This window comes from Heteronotia binoei, chromosome 2, assembly GCF_032191835.1.
Source record: "Heteronotia binoei isolate CCM8104 ecotype False Entrance Well chromosome 2, APGP_CSIRO_Hbin_v1, whole genome shotgun sequence".
NCBI lineage: Eukaryota > Metazoa > Chordata > Lepidosauria > Squamata > Gekkonidae > Heteronotia > Heteronotia binoei.
The window spans coordinates 181,296,530-181,320,393 of record NC_083224.1 but is presented as its reverse complement, the minus strand read 5'-3'; the positions used below and the strand labels follow the sequence as shown (position 1 = coordinate 181,320,393).

The window sequence follows — 23,864 nt, the reverse complement described above, 5'->3', positions numbered from 1 at the left end:
GATCAAGAAGCAATTTCTTCCAGGCCAGTTTGGCCAGGGATAAGAATAAGAGAACATAAGAGAAGCCAATGGCCCATCCAGTCCAACACTCTGTGTAAACGCTCTATGTCACACAGTGGCCAAAAAAACCCAAGTGCCATCAGGAGGCCCACGAGTGGGGCCAGGACACTAGAAGCCCTCCCGCTGTGCCCCACCAAGCACCAAGAATACAGAGCATCACTGTCCCAGACAGAGAGTTCCAACAGTACACTGTGGCTAATAGCCGCTGATGGACCTCTGTTCCATATGCTTATCCAATCCCCTCTTGAAGCTGTCTATGCTTGTAGCCGCCACCACCTCCTGTGGCAGTGAATTCCATGTGTTAATCACCCTTTGGGTGAAGAAGTACTTCCTTTTATCCATTCTAACCCAACTGCTCAGCAATTTCATTGAATGTCCACGAGTTCTCATATTGTGAGAAAGGGAGAAAAGTACTTTTTTTTCTACCTTCTCTATCCCATGCATAATCTTGTAAACCTTTACCATGTCACCCCTCAGTCAATGTTTCTCCAAGCTAAAGAGCCCCAAGCATTTTAAGAAGAAGAAGAATTTATACCCCGCCCTTCTCTCTGAATCAGAGACTTAGAGCGGCTTTCAATCTCCTAGATCTTCTCCCCGCCACAACAGACATCCTATGAGGTGGGTGGGGCTGAGAGAGTTCTCACAGATCTGCCCTTTCAAGGACAACTCCTGCCAGAGCTATGGCTGACCCAAGGCCATTCCAGCAGGTACAAGTGGAAGAGTGGGAATCAAACCCGGTTCTCCCAGATAAGAGTCCACGCACTTAACCACTACACCAAACTGACTCTTTCTTCATAGGAAAAGTGCTCCAAGCCTTTAATCATTCTAGTTGCCCTTTTCTGCATTTTTTCCAATGCTATATCTTTTTTGAGGTACGGTGACCAGAATTTGTTTATTTGTTTGTTTGTTGCCATCTTCTGGGCATGAAGCAGGGGTCACTGGGGGTGTGGGGGAAGGTATTTGTGAATTTCCTTCATTATATAGGGGGTGGACTAGATGGCCCTGGAGGTCCCTTCCAACTCTACGATTCTACTGCTGAATCACAGAAGGATCTGACTCAATAAGGTGTCTGCCTGGCAGCCATGTGCAAGCTTCTCTGCTCATTATGAAGCTCATTATATAAATGTAATAAGAGGTAATAATTGTACAGATGGAAATAACACTGTGCTTCCTTTCTCTATCATTTCCATGTCAAAGATCAGTCATTTCTCTCCCAAAGAACAAGCCCATTTACAGAGATTTCCTATTCTTAGTGCTGTCACAACAAGTAAAGCAATACAATAACATTTTAAAAGAGAGTTGTGGGGTATAACGCCACTAATTGCCGTTCTGTAGGGGTTTTTTCAATCTGAAAACAGAAGGTCGTTCAAGAGAGCTGAAATTTGTGTGATAAAAAAGTATCGTTCTTGGTGTACGCTTTTGCTCCATTGCCTTCTCTGGTCAAACAGGTTTTGCAGGCTTTTCTAACACTACAAAACCTGCCAGATTTGTTTGCCAGAAGCAATGGGTTATATCTAACCACTCCACTCTGGTGAAGAGTTTATCCAGCACAATTCTCTTGCACCGGAGAAATGCTGCTTACATTAGAGGAAGGTACCACCATGGACTGAGCAGAGCGGTAGGGTATAACCCAACAGTGGGATAAGTGTTGATATAATCAGCAATGATTCTTCTCTTACAGTGCAGTGAATAAACTGGAATTACTATTAAGGAAATAAGAAATGGTGTCATTTAGCTATCCTGGCTAATAGTTTTTATTAATAGAGCCAGTTTGGTGTAGTGGTTATGTCTGTGGACTCCTATCTGGGAGAACTGGGTTTGATTCCCCACTCACAGCTGCTGGAATGGCCTTGGGTTAGCCATAGCTATTGCAGGAGTTGTCCTTGAAAGGGCAGCGGCTGTGAGAGCGCTCTCAGCCCCACCCACCTCACAGGGTGTCTTTTGTGGGGGGAGAAGATATAGGAGATTGTAAGGTGCTCTAAGTCTCTGATTCAGAGAGAAGGGCAGGGTATAAATCTGCAGTCTTCTTTTTTGTAGGGCTATCCTCCACAAATTCCTCCCCTCCCCTTTAAAATACGAGCTAGTGGTCATTAGGTCTTCTGACAGCAAGCAGCATGCTAATTATGCATTGTATGAAGAAATACTTCTCTCTGTCCTGAATGGACTGCCAGTAATCTTCACTGAGCAGCCTCAGGTTCTGCATCATGACAGGGAGGAAGGGAATAGGGTTCTCAGCCTCCTACTGGGACCTGGGGATCTTCTTCTGACTTTTAGTCTAAAGAGATTGGCGGTGAAGAAGGAGAAGAAGGAAGAAGGATTTATACCCCACCTTTCACTCAGGAGTCTCAAAGCGGCTTACAATATCCTTCCCTTCCTCTCCCCATAACAGGCACCCTTTGAGGCAGGTGGGGTTGAGAGAGCTCTGAGAGAACTGCTCTTGAGAGAAAAACTCTGAGAGAACTGTGGCTTACCCAAGTTCACCCAGCTGGCTTCACATGGAGGAGGAGTGGAGAATCAAGCCCAGTTCTCCGGATTAGACTCAGCCACTCTTAACCACTAGGCCAAATTGGCTTATATAACACCAAACTGAAGAAACTGGCTTTCAGAGGGTGGACTTTTTAGCATCCTACTCCTGTTGTGGTCCCTCCCTGACACAAATCTTGCTCTCCCAAGGTTTCACACCCAGATCTCAAGTCATTTCCCTGCCTGGAGCTGGCAACCTTAGGAGAGAAAGTTAAGCTAGGTTGAAGAAGCACTGCAGGGGGGAGAGGAAGAAAAGAAATAATATGATGCAATATATGAATGAACCAATTCAATTATGTGCACAAAAGATAGCATCAGTAATTTAATATACAAATGAATAAAAAAACAGGAAACAAATGCACACATACAATAAGATAACATACAATGCCAAGTATAAGGGGAGGGGAAGAATGCCAAATGCATTTCAGCACAAAGCCTTCATCAGTGGCATATGACTGTAATTAGCACCGTTCCTTTAGATTACATCTTTCCTAATTTTTGTATTCTCAGCCTTTTTGATTTACCCCATCTTTCTTGGGTTGGGGGTTTTGGCTTTTTTTTAATGAAGAAGCACAGAAGACATCTGCAAATGCTGCAAACAAAGGAGATAGTGAGATGTGCAGGGAAGGTAATAGCAACTTCCTCTGTAGTGGGCTGGCAGCAGTAGACATCAGTGGTCTCTAGACAGTCAGTCAAGCTGTCCTTTATTTCTGCACGGTTTTGCCTCCTTTTTCTTCTTACTTCTGCATCCCTGCTTCAATATGAGACTGATCTTTTCCCCCTCTTTGAATGGCTTCCATTCCCTTGTAGCACTACTCCTGTGGGTCACTCTCTCTCTGTGTCTCTTTCCCTTCCCCCCCACACCTTATTCTTTTTTCGTTCTAGAGAACCCCTGTTCCTAGGCTAGCCATCCGGTCTGAGATGATTCTCTGCTTGCTTCTTTTTACTTCTGCATCTTACCCCCTGTTGTATATGTGATCGAAATTGTGACTAATATGTGGCGTTCTTGCCTGGCTCATTGGAGCCTTTTGGACTGAGCTTGGGGACTCGGGAACAATGGACATTGGATCCAAATCCCTGCTGCCCTGCTCCAATCACGAGCCCCCTGCTGGTTTGAATGGTCCAATAGCATGCTAGCGCGGGAACCTCAAGTGTATATGTAGTTGGTCCCGTTGGCACAGGCTCAGTCTTTGAGTGCAGCATTATACTATACTGTATCTAATAAAGGAGCTACCACTTGGCCTCATCATTGTGTAGAACCCACTATATTATACCCCCCTCCCATCAGTTTCCACAGAAGTCCTTCTCCCACCCCTAGCATTCTCTCAAAAAGAAGAGTTGGTTTTATACCTCGCCCTTCACTACCTGAAAGGAGTCCCAGAGCGGCTTACAATCACTTTCCCTGTAATGTATGGCGCTCGCAACCATTTCGTTATATCGCACCATCGAAAGAGCGTTAGTCCGCGAAAGCCGCGGAGGCAACTGTGACAGCCAGGTGCCTCCGCGATGGGCGCGGAACAGCAGCCAATCACAGCGAGTGGCGGGAAATATGGCTGGCCAGCATTGGACTGGCCAGCAGGAAGAATAGTTCCGGTGTTGTATATACGCGGGACCCGGCCCGCGTGCTCTCTCTCTTACCTCGTGTTTTGTACCATGCAATAAACTATGTTGCCCTACTCGCGTCTCTCAGACTGGTACATTACATTCCCTTCACCTTACCACAACAGACACCCAGGTGGGGGTGAGAGAGCTCTGAGAGAACTGTGACTGACCCAAGGTGACCCAGCTGGCTTCATGTAGAGGAGGAGTGGGGAATAAAACCCAGTTCTCCAGATTAGAGTCCGCCACTCTCAACCACTGCATCACAGCTGGCTAAAATGAGAGCCATGAGGCTTACTTTGGGCAAGTCCTCATGTTAGCCATTTCTTCAGGGGACCGTTATCCCCAGTGTCTTAAAAATGGTATGAATGAACACACATGAAGCTGCCTTATACTGGATCAGGCCATTGGTTCATCAAGGTCAGTATAGTCTACTCAGACTGGCAGTGGTTCTCCAAGGTCTCAGGGTGAGCTCTTTTGTATCACCTACTGCCTGATTCTTAACTGGAGATGCTATGGATTGAACCTGAGGCCTTCTGCATGTCAAGCAAATGCTCCACAACTGAGCCACAGCTCCTCCCCATGAAATGTTATTAGTGTTAGACTATAACCGGGAAGACCCAGGTTCAAATCCTCACTTTATCATATAGCTCACTGGATGACTTTTGGCCACAGATCAGCCTAACCCATCTCACACAATTGCTGTGAGGATGAAATTGGGTGTAGACTTTATTGCCTTTTCCCAAGCATTGGGTGACTCATACACCCTACACTTGGGAAGAGTGTGTTCAAATCTACAGTTGATTCCCTAAAGCACAAGGTGAGGTAGAGACATCCCAAGGGTTGTCTCAGCAATCCATCAGAGTTCTTTTGTGTGTGTATTTGTGTGTGTGTGTGCATGCGTGCATCCCTGGAAGTCATGATGACTTCAGGCAACCCCTAGTAGGGCTTGGGCTTTCAGAGGGGTGGCTTGCTATTGCCTGCCTCTGCAATATGGCCCTGGTATTCCAAGAAGACCGTAGAATTATACCTTGCCTTTCTCTCAAGCCTAAGAGCCGCTTACAGTCTTCTTTATCTTCTTCCCCCACAACAGACACCCTGTGAGGTGGGTGGGGCTGAGAGAGCTCTCCAAAAAGCTGCCCTTTCAAGGACAACTCTGCGAGAGCTATGGTTAACCCACCATTCCAGCAGCTGCAAGTGGAAGAGTGGGGAATTAAACTCGGTTCTCCCAGATAAAAGTCAACACACTTAAGCACTACACCAAAGTAGCTCTCCCATCCAAGTACTTGACCAGGGTCTTCTCTGCTGCTGAGATCTGATGAGATTGGGCTTGTTTGGGTTGTTCAGGTCAGGGCTAATAACATCAGAGTTCTTGTGAGGCCTTTTCTTTTTCACAAAGAATTTGGGGAGGGTGGCTATTGCTATTACTGGTTAGGCTTTTTAACCCATCTACCCCCCCCCCCCATTTTATAAACGTAACTGAATTTTTCTGCAAACTGGGACTTTCTCTGGGTTTACAAAATAGTAAAATTGTCCCTGGGGCTGGTCTCATTTCACCTATTTTTTTTTTCCAATCCAGATGAGGGCCACACCTTGGCTATTAGATATAAGGATAGCACCATAAGTGTCAAGAAAGCTGCAGAAAGAAAATAGGTACAAATGGTGGGTTGCAACCAGTCAGTGGAGCCTTTTTCAAGACCAGTGTTTTAACAAGCAGTCCTGAAGCGTTTTTAAAAACCGAAGTACATTTTTTTTTCCTGCATCGAAAATGGATCCATACTTCACTTTTACAGCTGATCTGGTTTACTGTTGGGGTGCGTAAGCATTATGCGCTCAGAAGAATTTACTCTAGCGTGAGTTTTGGGAGCAGTTACCGACGGAAGGAGGCAAGTCTGCAGAAGTCACAATATGCAGCCTTGTCTGGCCGGGTAATTTCCTTACTCCTCGAAGGAGACCAGAACCAAGCAGTGAATCATACGGAGGTGCAGTCAGCAGTCTTCTCTGTTGATGGTTTTTGGGCTCCAAGGAGCCTTTAATTAGTCAATTAATTTATTTTTTAACAGCACATTGTTTAGGAATTGTTACTGGGTGAACCTAAAGAAGACGATGCAAGCTACACAAAAGTGCCTTAGGGATCACCTTCTAGTCCTTAGTCCTGATGCTGCTGAGCTTCCGTTTGCACAGTGTTTACTTGTTGGGGGGGAGGGGTAGAGGGTTGCTTTTCAGTGATAGCTTTATGCTGGCAACAGTTGGACATAAACACCAGTGGACTATGGTTTATTTCCTCTTAAAGTTTGCAAGGAGACTGGGGTGTTAGTCAATCAGACAAGGCTTGTTCCAGTGCCGGGCTCTGATGGAAGGGCCATGCATATTTGGGAAAGAAATTCAAGGCCAGTTTCTGGAAAACTTCGTTTGGCTTTAGCAAAAATAAGACCCTGGTCCCTAAACATTGCCCCAGCATCTAATTGGTCTCAAAGCATCAGCCTGATTCTTACTTCTGGGATGTAATGCTCAGTCTTATAACTATAGTTGCCAGGTTACAAACCAGGGGTTGCAATGGCATTTTATCTGTCTGTCATTTCTCTGCCTGTCTGTCTGTCTGTCTGTCTGTCTATCTATCTATCTATCTATCTATCTATCTATCTATCTATCTATCTATCTAAGATGGTGGGCACCCTTTACGGGTGGGCATTCGGCCAGCACTCCACAGTCTTCACTGGCTGCCCATTGAGTACCGGATCTGCTTTAAGGTTTTAGTTCTAATGTTTAAAGCCTTACGTGGCTTGGGACCAACATACTCACGGGACCGTCTCCTTTCATATATGCCCTGGAGGTCATTACGTTCGGCCTCCCAACATCTGTTGGCCGTCCCTGGCCCAAGAGATGCCCCCCTTTTTCAGTCCTGGCCCCGACCTGGTGGAATCAGCTCCCTATTGAGATCCTGGCCCAACCTGGCTTATTAGCCTTTCGTAGGGCCTGTAAAACGGAGCTGTTCCGCCAGACTTTTAGCTGAGGCTGCGGTGGGTGTCTATTCTTGATCTGGTTGGCTTCCCCGGCCAGCACTGTCATCTGTGCTAGGAAATGGAATAAAAACTGCCATGATGTGAGACAGCTAGGCTGGGCAATATGTGATGACATGGTAATCTGAGTGCTGTTGAGTTGTCTGTTGATAGAATTTTTATTGTATTTTATTGTTTTATCATATGTTGTACTCCACCCTGAGCCCTGCAGAGAATGGGCAGAATAGAAATGTACTAAAATAAAATAAATCTATCATTCATCCATCATCTCTCACTTCGATTTATGAATCACTCCATCCCTAAGTACTGAGGGCTCTGAGTGATGGACAACAGCAGTAAAATACAACAATTCCCAAGAATTGAACAATTTAAATTAAAAAAATAATTCATAGATGGTGTTATCGGATTCCAGACTGTGTTGTCACTTCCTAGAGCAGGTAGGGGTGACACAGGTGGAAAGAGGGGAGGAAGGGGAGGGGAAGGGAGTGCCAGCCAGAATGGTATCCATTACTGTCCTCAACCAAAGGCCTGATGGGACATCTCTGTGTTATGAGCCCTGCAGAACTGCAGCAGATCCTGCAGAGTATGGGCATTATTTGGCAGAGAGGCCACCAGGCAGTTGAAAATTTCCCAACACAGTGTTTGAAACTTTCCAATGCAGTGTTCAAGAAAGCACCTACAGCAATGCTTATCCATTCTATCCTCAGTCCTAACAAACTGAGGTTTGGCACACATGGGGAAGGGAGTGGACTGATAGACTTGGGGAATCACCACTGCCTTGTCTTTAACTTCGTGAGTGAATCTGAAGGACCAGTGTCCATCTCTGGACTGCACCTGGCAACTCAGCTTACAGGACCAAAACCCTCCATGGCAAGTTAAAAAAGAGATTAACTGGACCCTTTATCTTGCTTTTAGGATGAGCAGGAGGAAGAGGAGGCTTTTAACCAGAAGCACGCTCTGCAGAAAGCCAAGGAAGTCAGCCCGATGTCAGCTCCAAACATGCCTGCGATCGAGTGAGTCACCAGCCTTATTCCTCCTGGATCCTCCTCTCCCCACATCCACAAACTTGTTATGCGCATGACCCCTAAGTTCATTAAAAAAAAGAGAGAGAGAAGGAGCTCTGAGTTAGAGCTGCCACTGAAAATGGGCCTGCAGCCAAGGAGCTTTCTCAAGCAAAAAAGTTTGAGGAAGTTCAAGGAAAACTACTTGAGATTTGAGCAACATTTCTGAGGATGGGGGAAACATATGTCTTGTTGTAGGTAAAGATCTACAGCAGTGTCAAATTCATAAAGCATGCAGACTTAGACTGATTCTCCACTAGACTTATCCCGCTCTCTCTCTCCTCTTCACGGGGCTTCTGTTGGATTTCGCACAAGCTGCCCCGAGGCTTCAACTCGCTCCGCCTCTTTCGTGCAGCAAACGAGATCCTCTAAAAACCGGTTTCTGTTTGCCCCGTGAAAGAGGCGAAGCAAGTTGCAGCCTCGGGGCAGCTTGTGCAAAATGGGACGGAAGCCCCATGGAGAATAGGAGAGTGAGAGCAGGGCAAGGCTAGTGGGGAATTGGTCTTAGTGAACACTCTGATGGAGAGAAGGCGGCATATTCTTTTACCGATGGTTGAAGGAGGTTGAATGAGTTAAGCTCAAGAGAACTGGGAAGTCCTTGGAGTGGGGGCTCCCCATGCCGGTGTCTGAAAGTAAGAGTTTGCTGGGGTGTGGAGAAAGCTGCTGCAGCTGAGCCATTCCACACAAAGGGCTTGTCACCTGATAACAGCCACCAAGTGGATGCCCTAGCACAAGCGCTGGCCCCAGGACTTCATATACAGATACAGCAAGGGGTGGTCTGCCTGAGCCCAGCACTTAAGGGGACAACCCCCTGAGCCCTGCACTTAGGGAGCAACCTTCCCCCCCCCAAAAAAAAAAAGGAAGGGGGGGAAGAAGAAGAGGAGCAAGCTCCTGCTGCCACATGCATTTGCCCTGTCTGGAGCTCAGACAGCTGGCTTTCAGAGGCAGCAATAACCAGGTTGTAGTTTTTGTATTTTTTGTAGCAGGAAGTCCTTTGCATGTTAGACCACATACCCCTGACGTAGCCAATCCTCCTGGAGCTTACGGTAGGCCCTGTACGAAGAGTCCTGTAAGCTCTTGGAGGATTGGCTACATCAGGGCTGTGTGGCCTAATATGCAAAGGAGTTTCTGCTTCAAAAAAAGCCCTGGCAATGACTCCCACGCAGGGTGAGGGCCACTCCTTGCTTGGCCCCAGTGGGAGATGGGCAGCAGTGAGATGACAGTGATTCTGGGGCTGAGGCCTGGACTTTTGCCCACCGCCCCGGAATCAGAAAGACCACCTTTGGATGCAGCAATTTGGAGCCAGTTCCTGTAGCCACGGGTTTGGTGTGCTTGCTGCAGCAAAGGTGTTCTCTAGTGTCGAGTTTCTGCACTATAAGGTGTTTACAGTGGTTATCTGAGGCCTCAGTGGAAGAAGATGCAGCCATGGTGACTGCCTGTGTGATCGAGCCATGTGAATTTTGCATCAGGAACCATGCCTCATTAGTAATATAGAAATTGTTATTTATATCTATAGCGCACAGATAAAAAATATATGCAAACATAAAAAATTGCAAACATGTCAGGGGAGATGAATTCTTCCACCTTGTGAAAGGGGACAGAAAGGATATAAAGAAAACCACCAAAGTTTCAGAGGCCCTGTTTGGCTAAGACACTGAGATCCCGTGTTTCTCCAAAAAAGGAGGTAATCTATTGGAATCTTTTGGGAGAGTTTAGATACCCAAAAGCCTTCTCTTTTAATTCAGGGGCGACCCAACTTGCTTAATGTAAAAACCACATAGAATAAACATCAGATGTTTGATAGTCATAAGACGGATGGATGGAAGGAAGGAAGGAAGGAAGGAAGGAAGGAAGGAAGGAAGGAAGGAAGGAAGGAAGGAAGGAAGGAAGGCCAAACTTGCTTAATGTAAAAGCTACATAGAATAAACGTCAGATGCTTGAGAGCCGTAAGACAGGAAGGAAGGAAGGAAGGAAGGAAGGAAGGAAGGAAGGAAGGAAGGAAGGAAGGAAGGAAGGAAGGAAGGAAGGAAGGAAGGCCAAACTTGCTTAATGTAAAAGCTACATAGAATAAACGTCAGATGCTTGAGAGCCGAAGGAAGGAACTTTAAACTTCTCCAAGCTGCTGGCTGGCTTGGTTGGAGAAGTGATTTAAAGAGAGAAATGCCTTCTCCAGGCTGGCTGACAGGGCAATATGGACTACAAGAGCCACACAATATGTGTGAAAGAGCCCCATGTGGCTCCCAAGGCGTTTGGCCACCCCTGTTCTAATAATTTCTATGACTATGAAGGAAAGCAGATCTGCAGAGCCTGGTGGGAGCAGAAATTCAAACATAGCCCACATGCCCGGCATCTGAATATTCAGGGAGGGAGGGAGGGGAGGGTTGAAGTTTTCAGCATCAACAATAGACTCCTATTGTGCTGAAATTCACAAATAAGCAGTATGGCAATAGGAGTAGGCTGTATGAAAGAACTAGGAAAGTATGCATGCTAGCGTACGTGAGCCTGGATATGTGTGTGTGTACGTGTGTGAACATGTATGTATGGGCCAGAAGGATGAGATACATAACGGTAGCTTACAGTACTACATCAGTGATGCAGGAGTTTTCTTCATGTGAGCAGATGCATATGTGCTGAACATGATGTGCAGTATATGAGAGTGGGTTTCCATGCATGGTGTGCATCATTAACAGGGAAGGATCCGGGTGTGCAATCCCCTTCCTTTCTCTATGTTTCAGGCTGGGTGTGATGATTCCTCAGAAGCACTTTCCCTGTATATTATTAAGTATTAAAAAGTGATCATGGTCTCCCTTTGCAAAATGTAATATTTTAGAGAGTCAAACTCAGCCTGGAGCTCAACTGGGTGTAGTGGTTAAGTGTGCGGAATCTTATCTGGGAGAACCGGGTTTGATTCCCCACTCCTCCACTTGCAGCTGCTGGAATGGTCTTGGGTCAACCATAGCTCTTGTAGGAGTTGTCCTTGAAGGGGCAGCTGCTGTGAGAGCTCTCTCAGCCCCACCCGCCTCCCAAGCTGTGTGTTGTGTGTGTGGGGGGAGGGGTTAAAGGTAAAGGAGATTGTGACCACTCTGAGACTGATATTCAGAGTGGAGGGTGGGGTATAAATCCAACATCTTCTTTTATCTGCCCCTCTCAGAGAGCTCTGCATGTATGCATGCACACACGGGAACCTCTTGCGTTGTACAGACTTGAAAAGCTCACTAATGTAATTTGTTGCACCGGTTTTTCTCAGTATGCAATGGCGTGCATATGCAAGAATTCCTGTATGTGTCAATATATCCTCCTTCACCCTGGATGCAGCAGGCAAAAACCGAATCACAATCTAATTAGTCAGTTCCAGCCTCTGAAGCGCGGTGCATTTTTATTGATGTTTCTTTATTCTTTGGCTCTGTCCCATTCTGTTCCCTGGGGGTATGAATCTACCAATCACTTGGGATGGTATGGAACGAATTATGCTAGGAATAGGAGCTCTGGTGGCATGAGCATCCTACCTGCCCTTGGACCCCACCAGAGTGTATTTTCATCCTAGCTTTCCTTTGCAGAGTTCAGAGTGGCATACATGGTTCCAGGACTTTTTTTGTAACAGGAACGCCTTTGCATATTAGGCCACACCCCACTTATGTAGCCAATCCTCCATAAACTTGCAAGGCTGTTAGTACAGGGGGATTGGCTACATGGCCTAATATGCAAAGGAGTTCCTGCTACAAAAAAAGCCCTCCATGATACTTACCGTGTGTACTGATTATGTTTTGTGTAGATCAGTTTTGAACACATGCATTCATGGTTGGGTTGGAGTGCTTTCTGCTACTCTAAAGCATTAAAGGCATAGAGCATTTTAGGTTCATAAATAACCCAATGAAAGAGTACAGGGGTTTTTTTTTTGCAGGGGGGCGTGTTTGGGGTTTTTTTATTGCAATTATAGGCATGCATTCCATTCACATGTGTGAAAATTGCAGCTATGACTGCATGCATAGAATGCTCAGATTTAGTTATTTTCAGGCTTCAGATTCATCAGGAGCTCACAGCAGCACAGCTCCTGAACCTTTCTGATGGTTCCCCCTCTTCCTCCCCACCTACCTTGTCCATTGAATAATAGGTGCAGCTGCATAACAATCTCTGGATTAGGAGAGCAAGCAGCCAGCCAGCCACCAGGGGCTTTGCCACACCCCCAGCAGCCCTCATTAACCCCTGGAGAAGCCCATTTGGTGTAGTGGTTAAGTGTGTGGACTCTTATCTGGGAGAACCGGGTTTGATTCCCCACTCCTCCACTTGCAACTGCTGGAATGGCCTTGGGACAGCCATAGCTATTGCAGAGGTTGACCTTGAAAGGACAGCTGCTGTAAGAGCTCTCTCAGTCCCATCTGCCTCACAGAGTGTCTGTTGTGTGTGTGTGTTGGGGGGGAGGTAAAGGAGATTGTGACTGCCCTGAGACTCTGAGATTCAGAGTATAGGGCAGAATATAAATCCAATATCATCATCATCTTCTTCTGTGATTTTGGGTGGCGGGTGGCTTGCTGGCCTTTTGGCTGCTGTGGGGGCAGAAGAGCCCCAGGTGAGTGAGGTCTGCTTGGGCTGGCTGGATCTGTAGCAAATTATAGTTGCTTTTGCACCTCTAGAATGGTGACAATTAAGAGTGTTGCTCCGTGCTTTTTTAGAGTCATATTTTTGCATTCAATATACAGCCCATTATACAGCCCGCTTGCTACTGTATAGGAAATCTAGCTCAGGGATGTCAAAGTCATTTTTTATGAGGGCTAGATCTGATATAAATGAGATCTCATTGGGCTGGACCATGTGCGTCATAAAATGTAATGCCAGGGAGTGAATTAAAGATTTTGAATTTCTCCTGTGTGATCGAGGGAACTGGGCAAATGAAGCTTTGGCTCTTTCTCTCCCTCCCCAGGGGATGAGGAGGGGGCAGAGCCACAGGGAAAAGAGACTTGGCTCAGTAGCTCCCCTGTGCGATTGAGAGAGGCTGGCAAAGCAAGGTCTCCCCAAGGGAAGATAGCCAATGGGAAAAACAGAAGCTTTGCTGTGTAACTCCTGTGCGATTGAGCAAGCCTGCCAAAGCAAGCTGAAGCACAGAAGGAAGCAAGAGAGAGGGGGAAAGAAGCAGACTTGCTCACGGGCCTGATAGGAACCCTCTGGGGGCCTGACCTAGCCCTCAGTCCCCATGTTTGACATCCCTGATCTAGCTCAACAGTTAATTCTAACACTGCCAGCCCTGAATGCTAGTGGTAGATATTGACCCCTGATCTCTGGCATCGAAGGTGGAAATCTTTGCCAAGAGCTTGATCCTATGGAAGAAGTTTGCAAAAGCTGTCCTAATAGATCTTTCCCCATCTTTCTGTCGGCAACATCCTGTTCGTCCCAGAAATCCTCGCTTTGGGCTGTGGAGCCTTTGAGAACAAGCATGTACCACAGTCCAACAGGCCCCAATGGAAGAATCAGTTTCAGCCCTTTCCCCCCTCTTCACTGCAGCTACTCTTGCTTTGGTTCACAAGGGTTCCTCAGTCCAGAGAGATAATTCTGGGGATGAGTGACATGTAGGGCTGCCAAATTCCTGGGCTGGGCAGGGGGGATCCTCCCCTGATGTCACTGGCATGATGACATCACTTGCAGTGATGTCATGGTGCCGGTGACATCACACGCTGGCCACTCTAGGAGCTTCTGGAAAAACTCTGTGGTTTTCCCAGATGCTTTCGCAATTTGAGAGGGAAAACTCTATGATACCTATTGTACCACATCAGAGGAGGATCCCTGAAAGCAGTCCCTTGCCAGAGGCTGCAGGGGACTTGGCAACCCTAAGTGACAGACTACTAGGAGAAGGGGAAGGGGGGGAAAGATTTATGGCACTTTTGTGCACTCTACAAGATCTAACCCCTTGGAATGCTGGGAGGTGAAACACATACCTTCCCACAGGGCACCAGTTCTCTTCCATACAAACAAAGGTTTATATGGTTACCATCTAACTTTTGGGTGTTTACAGGGCTTTTTTTCTTTTAAGCAGGAATGCACAGGAACGCAGTTCCAACTGGCTTAGTGTCATGGGGTGTGGCCTAATATGTAAATGAATTCTTGCTAGGCTTTTTCTACAGAAAGCCCTATGTAAAACAATGGTGACATCAGGAGGTGTTGCCTAATATGCAAATGAGTTCCTGCTGGGCTTTTTCTACCAAAAAACCTAACCACCTATGCATATTATTCTTACATAACGTACATTACTTAAGATGAAAGCAACGCTTTACAGACAGCATTAAGCATTAAGGTACATATGGTTTTCTGTTTGCGTATGTGTGTAAATTTAATGGGCGGTTGGTGCTGAAATCTGGAGACATTATCATGGACTGAACCCATTCATTTTTCTTCCTCAGAAGGGACAGAAGGAGGAGGCACCACATGTCGATGTGGGAACCACGCTCCAGCAATCTGTATGTGTGCATGTGGTTGTATGTTGTGAGAGGTTATGTGTGTGTGTGTGAGAGAGAGTTGCCTAGGGGGAGGGTATTGAGTGCACAGATGTTGTTTGACATTCCCATTGTGAGTGGATATCTTCTTTTTATTTATGTGCGTATGTCCTGAAGAACTGTGAATCAGTGTAGGCCTATAATGGTATACTGTATCTTTCTGTGTTTGTTTGCGTTGCGTGCCTCTGTATGTTGGTGTGAGATATACCTGTGAACTAGTTTGAGCTGTTATGTGGGTCTGCGGGTGTGTGTCTATTATACGTATGTATGTGCACACAAGATTAAAGACTGTGTATGTTTGTGTGTCTACTTTCTGATGTGTGTCAAGCGGGTGTGTCTTCATACATGTATGCCTGTGTTGGTGCGTCTGTCTGTTTTAGCACTGAAGTGTGCAGTTGTATCATACTGCAAGGGACACTTCACTCATAAACACAAGGCACCATTTTATCAAGGTTTCACATACCTTCCTAATATCCCATTGGGAAAAATGGTGAAGGAGCATCACTGCAGGGGGGGAAGGAAGCAGAAAGGACCCCAGAAAGCTGGAGGCCACCAATGTATAGGTTTATATTGTCAAAGGCTAGTGGACAAAGAAGATCATGCCCATTCAACCACTGGCCATCCCTGCAGTGGTTTATAGAAACCAATAGGTAGCCCGTTTAGTGATTCATCATTCACGGTTATTAATGAGTTTATCATCATTAAATACGACAAAATGCAACGATACGACTGTTGTGTTTTATGCATGCTGTGTTATCTACTGGCAATATGGGGTGGGATTGCAGGAGCAGGTCCTCAAGACCTTTCTATTTGCCCGGGACTCTGGTTCTCTCTCTGCCGTCCTGAGCGATGCATCTCATGGATACAGAGACTGTGGCTTTGCGAGACCGAGGCTGGAGGTGGAGAGCTCTTGCTGAAAAGGCTCTGTACCAAGCAACTCAAAAGCGTTCCTGCGTGCATGTTAGCTCATCAGTTATATCCCGCTTTGTGCAACAGGATTTTCTTCCAAGTCCGTGCGCTTTAGATTGCTGCTCTGTAGTGTGAGGAGGCAAGGGGAGAGCTCCGGCACTTTTTGGATCTCAAGATGAGACTTCCGGGGGGCAGCGAACCTGTCTGGCTGGGTGTGCTCCAAAGCCTTGGAACGAGCATTTAGAGAATGCTCGAAAAGGAGCTTGGCACTGCATGTCTCCCCTCTTGCTGCTGCTCCTGCTGCATCCTCCCCATGCATGGACCTCCTGAGACACAGCTTCTTACCTTCACTTGCTAATCTATTGGCAGCTTCTCCAATTTAGTAAAGGAAATGTCTCATTTGCCCAATAATGGGCCAGTTCGGTTCAGCCCTAATACTTGCATGCATGCAACACACAAGCCCAACGATGCCACATCCATGCTTGTTTGTGCATACGTACTTGTTCAACTGCGCTGTAAATATGTTGAAGCTTAATGTTTATGTGTATATGTACATGCATACAGATGCCGTGTGTTTCAAGCGATACGGTGGGTGGTGGGAGATGGGCAGTGTAAAAGGCATCGTGGCATCTTAGTGAATGTGCCCCTTTCTTCATATTGGTTTCTCTGTTGCTTGGGGCTTGTTGCTGTGTTCCCAGTTAAATGTGGGGGTGCGGATGCTGGATATTTATCTGTTGATCTTGTGAGCTTGATTCTCTCATGACCCTGCAGAAGGTGTGATTTTTTTAAAGATCAGAGGGAGGGAACAAATTTCTTTGGCTGTATTCATGGAAATGCAAGTGTTAAGTCTTATATCAGGAGGAATATCCAAGAAAGGGACTACTTGAGCACATGGTTTAGTGCCCACCATGTTTACACTTCTGTATTTTCTGTTATTCCTTCACCAAAATTGCTGCCTTCCTATGCATTTTAGCTAACTATTCCAAATTACTTTAGAGCTTTCTTATTAACTCAATGGAAGGTGCAGCCCATTCCTGTTATGAAGGGAAGATTAAGAAGGATTCCTCATTCTCAGACCACCTTTGTGATTGTCCTCAGGAGAAAATTGGTACTTTGATAATATTTTGTTGGAGTGTCCTCTTTATTTTGTTGGAGTGTCCTCTTAGAGATAGGGTTTTAACACAGCACCTAGATGAGTTCTAATCTTTTTCTCACCACAAGCTAGTCTCTCTCCTTTTATCTGGCAGATTTCCAAACCTTAACCTTGCTGTTGTGAGATTTTTCCATTGGTTTAGTGTTGTATCCAGATAACGTTACTGATGGGTTTTTGACTGTTCAAGACTTTCATTCAAGGAGCTTTAGTCAGATGAACGGAAATGAAAATGCAGGGTTATAGAGAACCAAGCTCAAGTGTGTGGTTTTCAATGGTCCCAGTTGCATGCTGTATGTACTGGTGTGTGTTCTTGTGTTTCTGACAGGGCACAGATGGACTGAACCCCTTTGTTTTCCTTTCCCAGGAGGGAGAGGAGAAGGCGCCACCACATGTCTGTATGGGAACAGAGGACCAGCCAGCTCCGGCGGCACATGCAGATGTCCAGCCAGGAAGGCATCAACAAGGAGGAACCTCCTTTGCTCAATCCTCATGCTAGCATTTTCCGGAGAAGGAAGTTGCTAGAGAACTCTGGCCTTGAAAAGAATGAGGAGGAACAAGGAGACAAAGTGGAGAGGACTCAGGGAGAAGGCTCAGAACAGCAAGCCCTGGGCTCCAATCCGTGCCCAAGCATCAGGGAAGACCAGAGGACGCCATCTCCCCGAGCCAAGAGAGAATGGGAACAGTGGCATCACAAATCGTTCCACGGTAATTGCGGTCTCACTGACCAGGAGGGCGGAGGAAGCGTGGCCTTCGAGGAAAAGGCCCGGCTCCGGCACAGTCAGAGGCGCAGTCGACACCGAAGGGTGAGGACGGAAGCCAAGGAGAACAGGTCAGCCAGCCAAGAGACGGGCCCCGAAGAGGTGAGTCCAGCAGAGGGAGAGCAAAAGAAGAACGAAGAGGAAAAGCAAGCCTTGATCGAAGAGGGGCAAGTGGCTACCGAGGAGCTGAAAAGGTAAGAAGAATGATGCTTCTGTCTGTTGTCTCTCTGCATTCTTCCCTGTGAAGGAGATATAGCTGCACACAGGCCACTGATGGACCAGCTACCGTATGATTTGTGATGACCAAATGCTGACCAGCTTTTGAATTTGGTTGCTTTTGTAACATTGTCGCCTTGCCGTGCAGTCCGATGCAGTCATTGCACTGCCGGTGGTCCGATGCAGTCATTGCACTGCCGGTGGAGTAAGCCTGTACAGGATTGCACCATTAGTTTCCAGACCTATGCCCCTGAATATAAGCTTCATCAAATATATTATTATCATTATTATCATTATTATTGTTGTTATTATTATCATTATTATTGTTGTTGTTGTTGTTGTTGTTGTTATTATTATTATTATTTACATTTGATGAATCGCCTTATCCCAGATAGCGCCAGGATCAGGGCAATGCACAACATTAAAAAATACATATATAAAAAATCAATTACATTAAAAAATTACAATCCCTGATGGCATCTTTAAAGTAGGGTTTCCTTCTGCATAAACGTGCATAACGTTAGACTATATGCCAGGGGTGGCCAATCTTGTTTAACATAAGAGTCACCAGGCCTCAGGTTCAGTGGGAACTCACAGGAGCACAGCTCCTGAACCTTTCTGAGAGTTTCATCTCCTCCTTCTGAGAGTTCCACCCCCTTGTCCATTGACTAGTATTGCATCTGCATAATAATCCCTGGATGAGCTCCACCACCTATTTTTCTACAAAATGACCCCTGAGAGCCACATAGAATAAACAGCAGATGTTTGAGAACCGCAAGACATGAACATCAGATTTTTGGAAGGGAGGGAGGGAGGGAGGGAGGGAGGAAGGAAGGAAGGAAGGAAGGAAGGAAGGAAGGAAGGAAGGAAGGAAGGAAGGAAATAGATGGGGAGGAAGAGGAGGAAAGAAAGCAACTTTTAAGTGCATTCTCCAAGCTTTCAGCTGGCTTAGCTTCTCCAAGCTGGCAAATGGGGTGGTGGGGGCTTCAAGAGCCACACAGTATATACGAAAGACCCATATGTGGCTCCCAAGCCACAGTTTGGCCACCCCAGCTGTATGCTATGGTACTGTAATAAACTGGTAATTCCTTGTTAAATGACCAACAATAGCACCTTTACTCATTTAGATAATCTTAAGACACTGGTGTTCAGTCATGGTTCAGGGGGACCCTCTGGTTGAGCATACTGCTCCACTTCCTAGGTTGCAAGCTTTTATAAAGCTGTCATATTTTCAGTGCTTTTAGGAAGCATCTATGACTTGTGTGCTTGCACAGAAAGAAAAGGTGTCATGTCCCCTGACCATCTTCACATAAACACTGAAAAAAAGACAATGGGATGAGCTCCCCCCAGTGGCGAAGACTATTTCTTTTTAGCATAGGCAAGGCTTCTCTTCATCCTGTCATGTGACTGATGTCCCACAAATGTGGTGTGATGTTGCTTCCTGTCCTGTGCTTTCATCTCCTTTGATTTCCTGCTGCCACATGGGGGGGCTGAAGGTTGGTCCCAAGTCAGGAAGGGCTGAAGACCGCTGATCTAGAAGAAATAACAGTTATTGTTTGACTAACGTAATGGCTGAATTGGTGTTTTAAGCAGGGGTGAAATTCTAGCAGGAGCTCCTTTGAATATTAGACCACACACCCCTGATGTAGCCAATCCCCCAAGAGCTTACAAGGCTCTTTTTTGTAAGCTCTTGGAGGATTGGCTACATCAGGGGTGTGTGGCCTAATAAGCAAAGGAGCTGCTGCTAGAATTCCATCCCTGGTTTTAAGTATCAAGAAACTAGAAAATGTTCTGGGAGACATGTCCTTGAGAAATGCAATTTAGCGAGGAAACTTGGACCAAGGAGCATCTGAGCTGTCTCCTGACTTTTGGGTTGGGGAAGGCGGAGCTTTGGTCTGTATATAAAGACCCTGTTGACACGGCTTCTTGATCAAGGGCGTGTCAGATGCAGCTGGATAAAATAGTTTGCCTTTCTGGTCCAATTTAAAAAGGAAGGGGCTCAGAATGTCTTCACATACTAGAAGTAAAGCTCAGCATAGTCTTATCAGTCACCCAGGAAATCAAGTGGTTTATTGCCAAGAGCATTTTCTAAGGTTACAGTTGCACTGGAAGACATACTGTCTTCTTGGGACAGCTGTAAGAAACTGAATTACTTCTGGTGCCTGGAAGGCTTCCCAGGGAAGGCTTACTAACATTTATAAAGAGCTCCAGAAGGGATAAATATTCATCCCAAAGTTCGGTCATGTATGGGGGGAAATAAAGAGCCGTTTAATCAGAGATTCAGCCCTCAGTGACCTGGTGCTTCCTAGTTCCCTGTTAGAGAATCAACACTGGTACGTTATTTTTCCCCACTTGCAGAATGTTGGTAAGAATATAACTTGGCCCCCTTTCAAACAGCCTTTGTAATCCAATTTAGCTGCCAGTTGCCAACAGATTCCTTGTGTCATTTCAGACACAACTATTTCAGCTCCTGGCTAGTAATGGATTTTTTTGACCTTTTCTTACCATTTCATGTCTGCAAAGTACGGTCGAGCCATTTTTGTTTTAACTCCTTTCTTCCATTTCCAGGTGTTCTTTGTGCTTCTGAATTGCTGTAGTGTAGCATTTAAAATGTCTGCAGAACTTCTGAAAGTGCCACTTTTGTACCTCCCTTTTTGCAGTGCATTCTATTTTACTTTCTTTTTTGAACTTCCTGAATTTTGTGAGATACTGCTAGATCGATACAGCATTGGATGCTACATTGCCAGCTTTCATACAGCAGCCGCAAGCATTGAATTGCTATATCGGTGTAGCGGACAGTATAACGCAAAAGTTAGAACGTTTTTAAAAATCCAAAATAGAATGTGCTGCAAAAAAATGGGGGGGGGGAGCAGCACAGTTTGAAATAAGCAGAGCTTTTCTAATACAATTTATATACAGATTTAAATATGCTGTCTGAAACTTCGAGCCAGGAATCCAGCTAGTAACAGATAACCAGTTTAATACAATGATGTAAAAGGGACCTTATGTTCCTATAAATCTTTGTCTTGTGCAAGACTCTTTGTTCTTTTGCATATTATGCTTGTCTTTGAGAGAAGGTGAACTAATTGCTACAGAATATAATTCCATTCTATGGAGTTTTTTGTGTTACACTTTTTTCTAATCCAGGTAGGGGGGTTGTTTTCATTTTGGCCTTGAAAGCTTGCTGGCTTCTCAGATCCACAGCTCTTAGTCTGAGCATGCTTTGTGTTAAAACAGCCAATGATTCTTTAATGCCTGGAGAAGGATGGATGTGTATCTGTTGCTGTGATCAACACAGAACTGAAGGACGTTTCGGAGAAAAGCACAGCTCACCCTTTCTGTGTTGAAAACTGGCATTGTTACGGGGAGGGGAATTACTTCTGAAATTCACTTCGATACAGCCATTGCTTTCTTTTTTTCTCTTTTAAAAGAGGGGTTTCTCTTTGTAGGGAAATCAGTTCACCCTTTTGTAACTGCAGGACTTGCATTTGTTTTATGATACACACCACAGGGTGGTACTTTAGCAAAAAGATGAGAAGGTTTGGGAAGACATTGCCTACCTCTAAGCATTTATGGAGTGAAATTCTACAGTCCCTATTTTTCTTCAACTTTATCTCTGATCAAAACACACTCCAAATTCCTAAAAAGCAGAAAGAGAATAGTTGGATTTCAGGCAGAACCAGATCGACATGTTTTTTGAGGGGGGCAAAATTAAAAAATGATGCCCCCTTATGGGCCATTCTGTCTTATGGTCCCATAGAATACAGTGCATACCCAATTTGGCGCCCCCCCTTCATCAGCACCTGGGGCACGTACCCCCCTGTACCCCCCCCCTAGATCCGGCCCTGATTTCAGGGAGAAATTGCTTAAAGGAATTGCCAGGTCCGACTCAGGAAGTATCTGGGGACTTTGGGGGTGGAGCCAGGAGCAAGGGTGTGACAAGCACGAATGAACTCCAAAGGGAGTTCTGGCCATCACATTTAAAGGGACTGCACTCTTTTAAAATGCCTTCCCTTTGCTGGAAATAATGGAGGATAGGGGCATCTTCTTTGGGGGCTCATAGAATTGAACTCCTGTCCTGGCTCAATCTTTTTGAAAGTTGGAGGGCTGGATTTAGGAGAGGCACCACATGATTTTGAGGCCTCTGCCTCAAAAAAACCCAGCTCCCCCAGAGCCCCAGATAACCCATGGATCAGTTCTTCATTGTACCCTATGGGAACTGGAATAATGCCCAGTGGACATCCTCCCACCCTGCTTTCTGATAACCCTGAAGCAGGAGACGGCCTCCAAACCAGGGGATCCTCTGCCCCCAACTCAGGGCTCTTAAAGACACAGTACAAAAAAGGCCCAGTGTACAATATTTTCTTATATAGTCCTTAGACTCATAAACAAGGTGCTGTCTTCAATAATGTAGAGATGAATCGAAGGAGAAGAATATGTCTGGTCAATAACTTGATAAGGAGACCAGTTTTGGCAATGCCTTCCTCAGTCATAAATCTTTACGCAAATTAATGTGTGCCGCTTCTCCTACCAATAATATAGACGATCATTTCCTGATTGGGACCCCAGTCTTTCTCTGTTCTCAGACTAAGCTTCCCACAGTATTTCACAGCTGGTTACATTCCAGGGAGTAAGTAACAGAGTAAGATATTGTACATTGGGCCTTTTTTTGTACTGTGTCTTTAAGAATTGTATTTTTGTGTTTAGAATAGAGTATTGTGTGTGCTACTCAGATTTTTTGTATTTTTGCCACATTCTTACCGAGTATCCTCTTTGTGTACTAAACCCAACTGGGGACTGACAACCTAAGAAGAAACAAGAGAATTTCTCTTAAACACACTGTTGAAAACTCGTGCTTTTATACTTAGCCAGAATGTTGGTCTGTTGAGGTCAGCGTTGTCTGCTGGGAGGGCTGCAGTCCTGCAGATCATCTGCTACTTGATCCTTTTAACTGGGGATCCAAAGACTGAAACTAGAGGACCTTCTGTGCACGCAAGGCTGGTGCTGTACCACTAAGCAGCAGTCCCTCCCCAGAGGAGGTTGCAGTACCTGTTGGTTATGTATTGGGTTTCTAATGTAGATTTTTCCATTAGCTAAAATCTTTGGCTGGACTTTACTATTTGGGAATGAAGCACAGAATTCTAGAAGGAGGCGGAGAGCCAGTTTGGTGTAGTGGTTAAGTGCACAGGCTCTTCTCTGGGAGAACCGGGTTTGATTCCTTACTCCTCCACATGTACCTGCTGATATGACCTCGAGTTAGTCACAAGTTCTCTCAGAGCTGTTCCCCTAAAGAGCCATTCCTGTCAGAGCTCTCTCAGCCCCACTTACCTCACAGTTTGCGAAAAACTGTGTCTATTGTGGGGAGGGAAATAGAAAGGAGATCGTAAGCTGCTCTGAGACTCCTTTGGGTAGTGAACAGCGGGATATAATCCAATCCGTTCTCTTCTTCTGCACATTCCTCAGCTGTGCTGAAAGTGATTTCATTATTCATAGCTTGTATTTCTGTCCAACAACAATCCTCCAGACAATTCACAGTGTAAAACCATAAACACCATATTTTAAAACTGCCACAAAATTACATTTATTCCCGATCTCATTAAATGCGAGATCAGAGGGTGTGTGAACTGCAAACAAAAGACTCTAGTCAGTAGGAAAATGCATTATGGATGCAGAAAATTGTTGAAATGTAGAATAAAACTGCTTCCTCTGTAACCCCCCCCCAAGCCAACATTTTACAAGCTTTTGAAAGGCAGCACAGCGCGAGTTCAGCATGGTGCATTATTATGGGGCTGATGGACTCTGGCCAGTTGATGGGAGCCGTGCTTAGCTAGGAGGAGGAGGAGATGAAGAAGAAGACGACAACGATGATGACGACAACTATGATATTGGATTTCTACCCCACCCTTCACTGTGAATCTCAGAGTCTCAGACCGGTCTATAATCTCCTTTACCTTCCTCCCACATAACAGACAACCTGTGAGGTAGGTGGGGCTGAGAGAACTCTCACAAAAGCTTCCCTTTCAAGGACAGCTCTGCGAGAGCTATGGCTGCCCCAAGGCCATTCCAGCAACTGCAAATGGAGG

The 23,864-nt window shown here is 45.7% G+C and overlaps 1 protein-coding gene across 1 annotated transcript in view; it reads left to right on the top strand.

The window, feature by feature from the left end:
* CACNA1E (calcium voltage-gated channel subunit alpha1 E) overlaps window positions 1–23,864 on the top strand; it is a 605,524-nt gene that overhangs the window by 445,664 nt on the left and 135,996 nt on the right. The window contains exons 20-22 of the mRNA XM_060232603.1: window positions 8,118–8,215; window positions 14,653–14,709; window positions 17,172–17,759. Of these exons, the coding sequence (XP_060088586.1) occupies window positions 8,118–8,215; window positions 14,653–14,709; window positions 17,172–17,759 (743 nt within the window). The remainder of the gene's footprint in view (window positions 1–8,117; window positions 8,216–14,652; window positions 14,710–17,171; window positions 17,760–23,864) is intronic.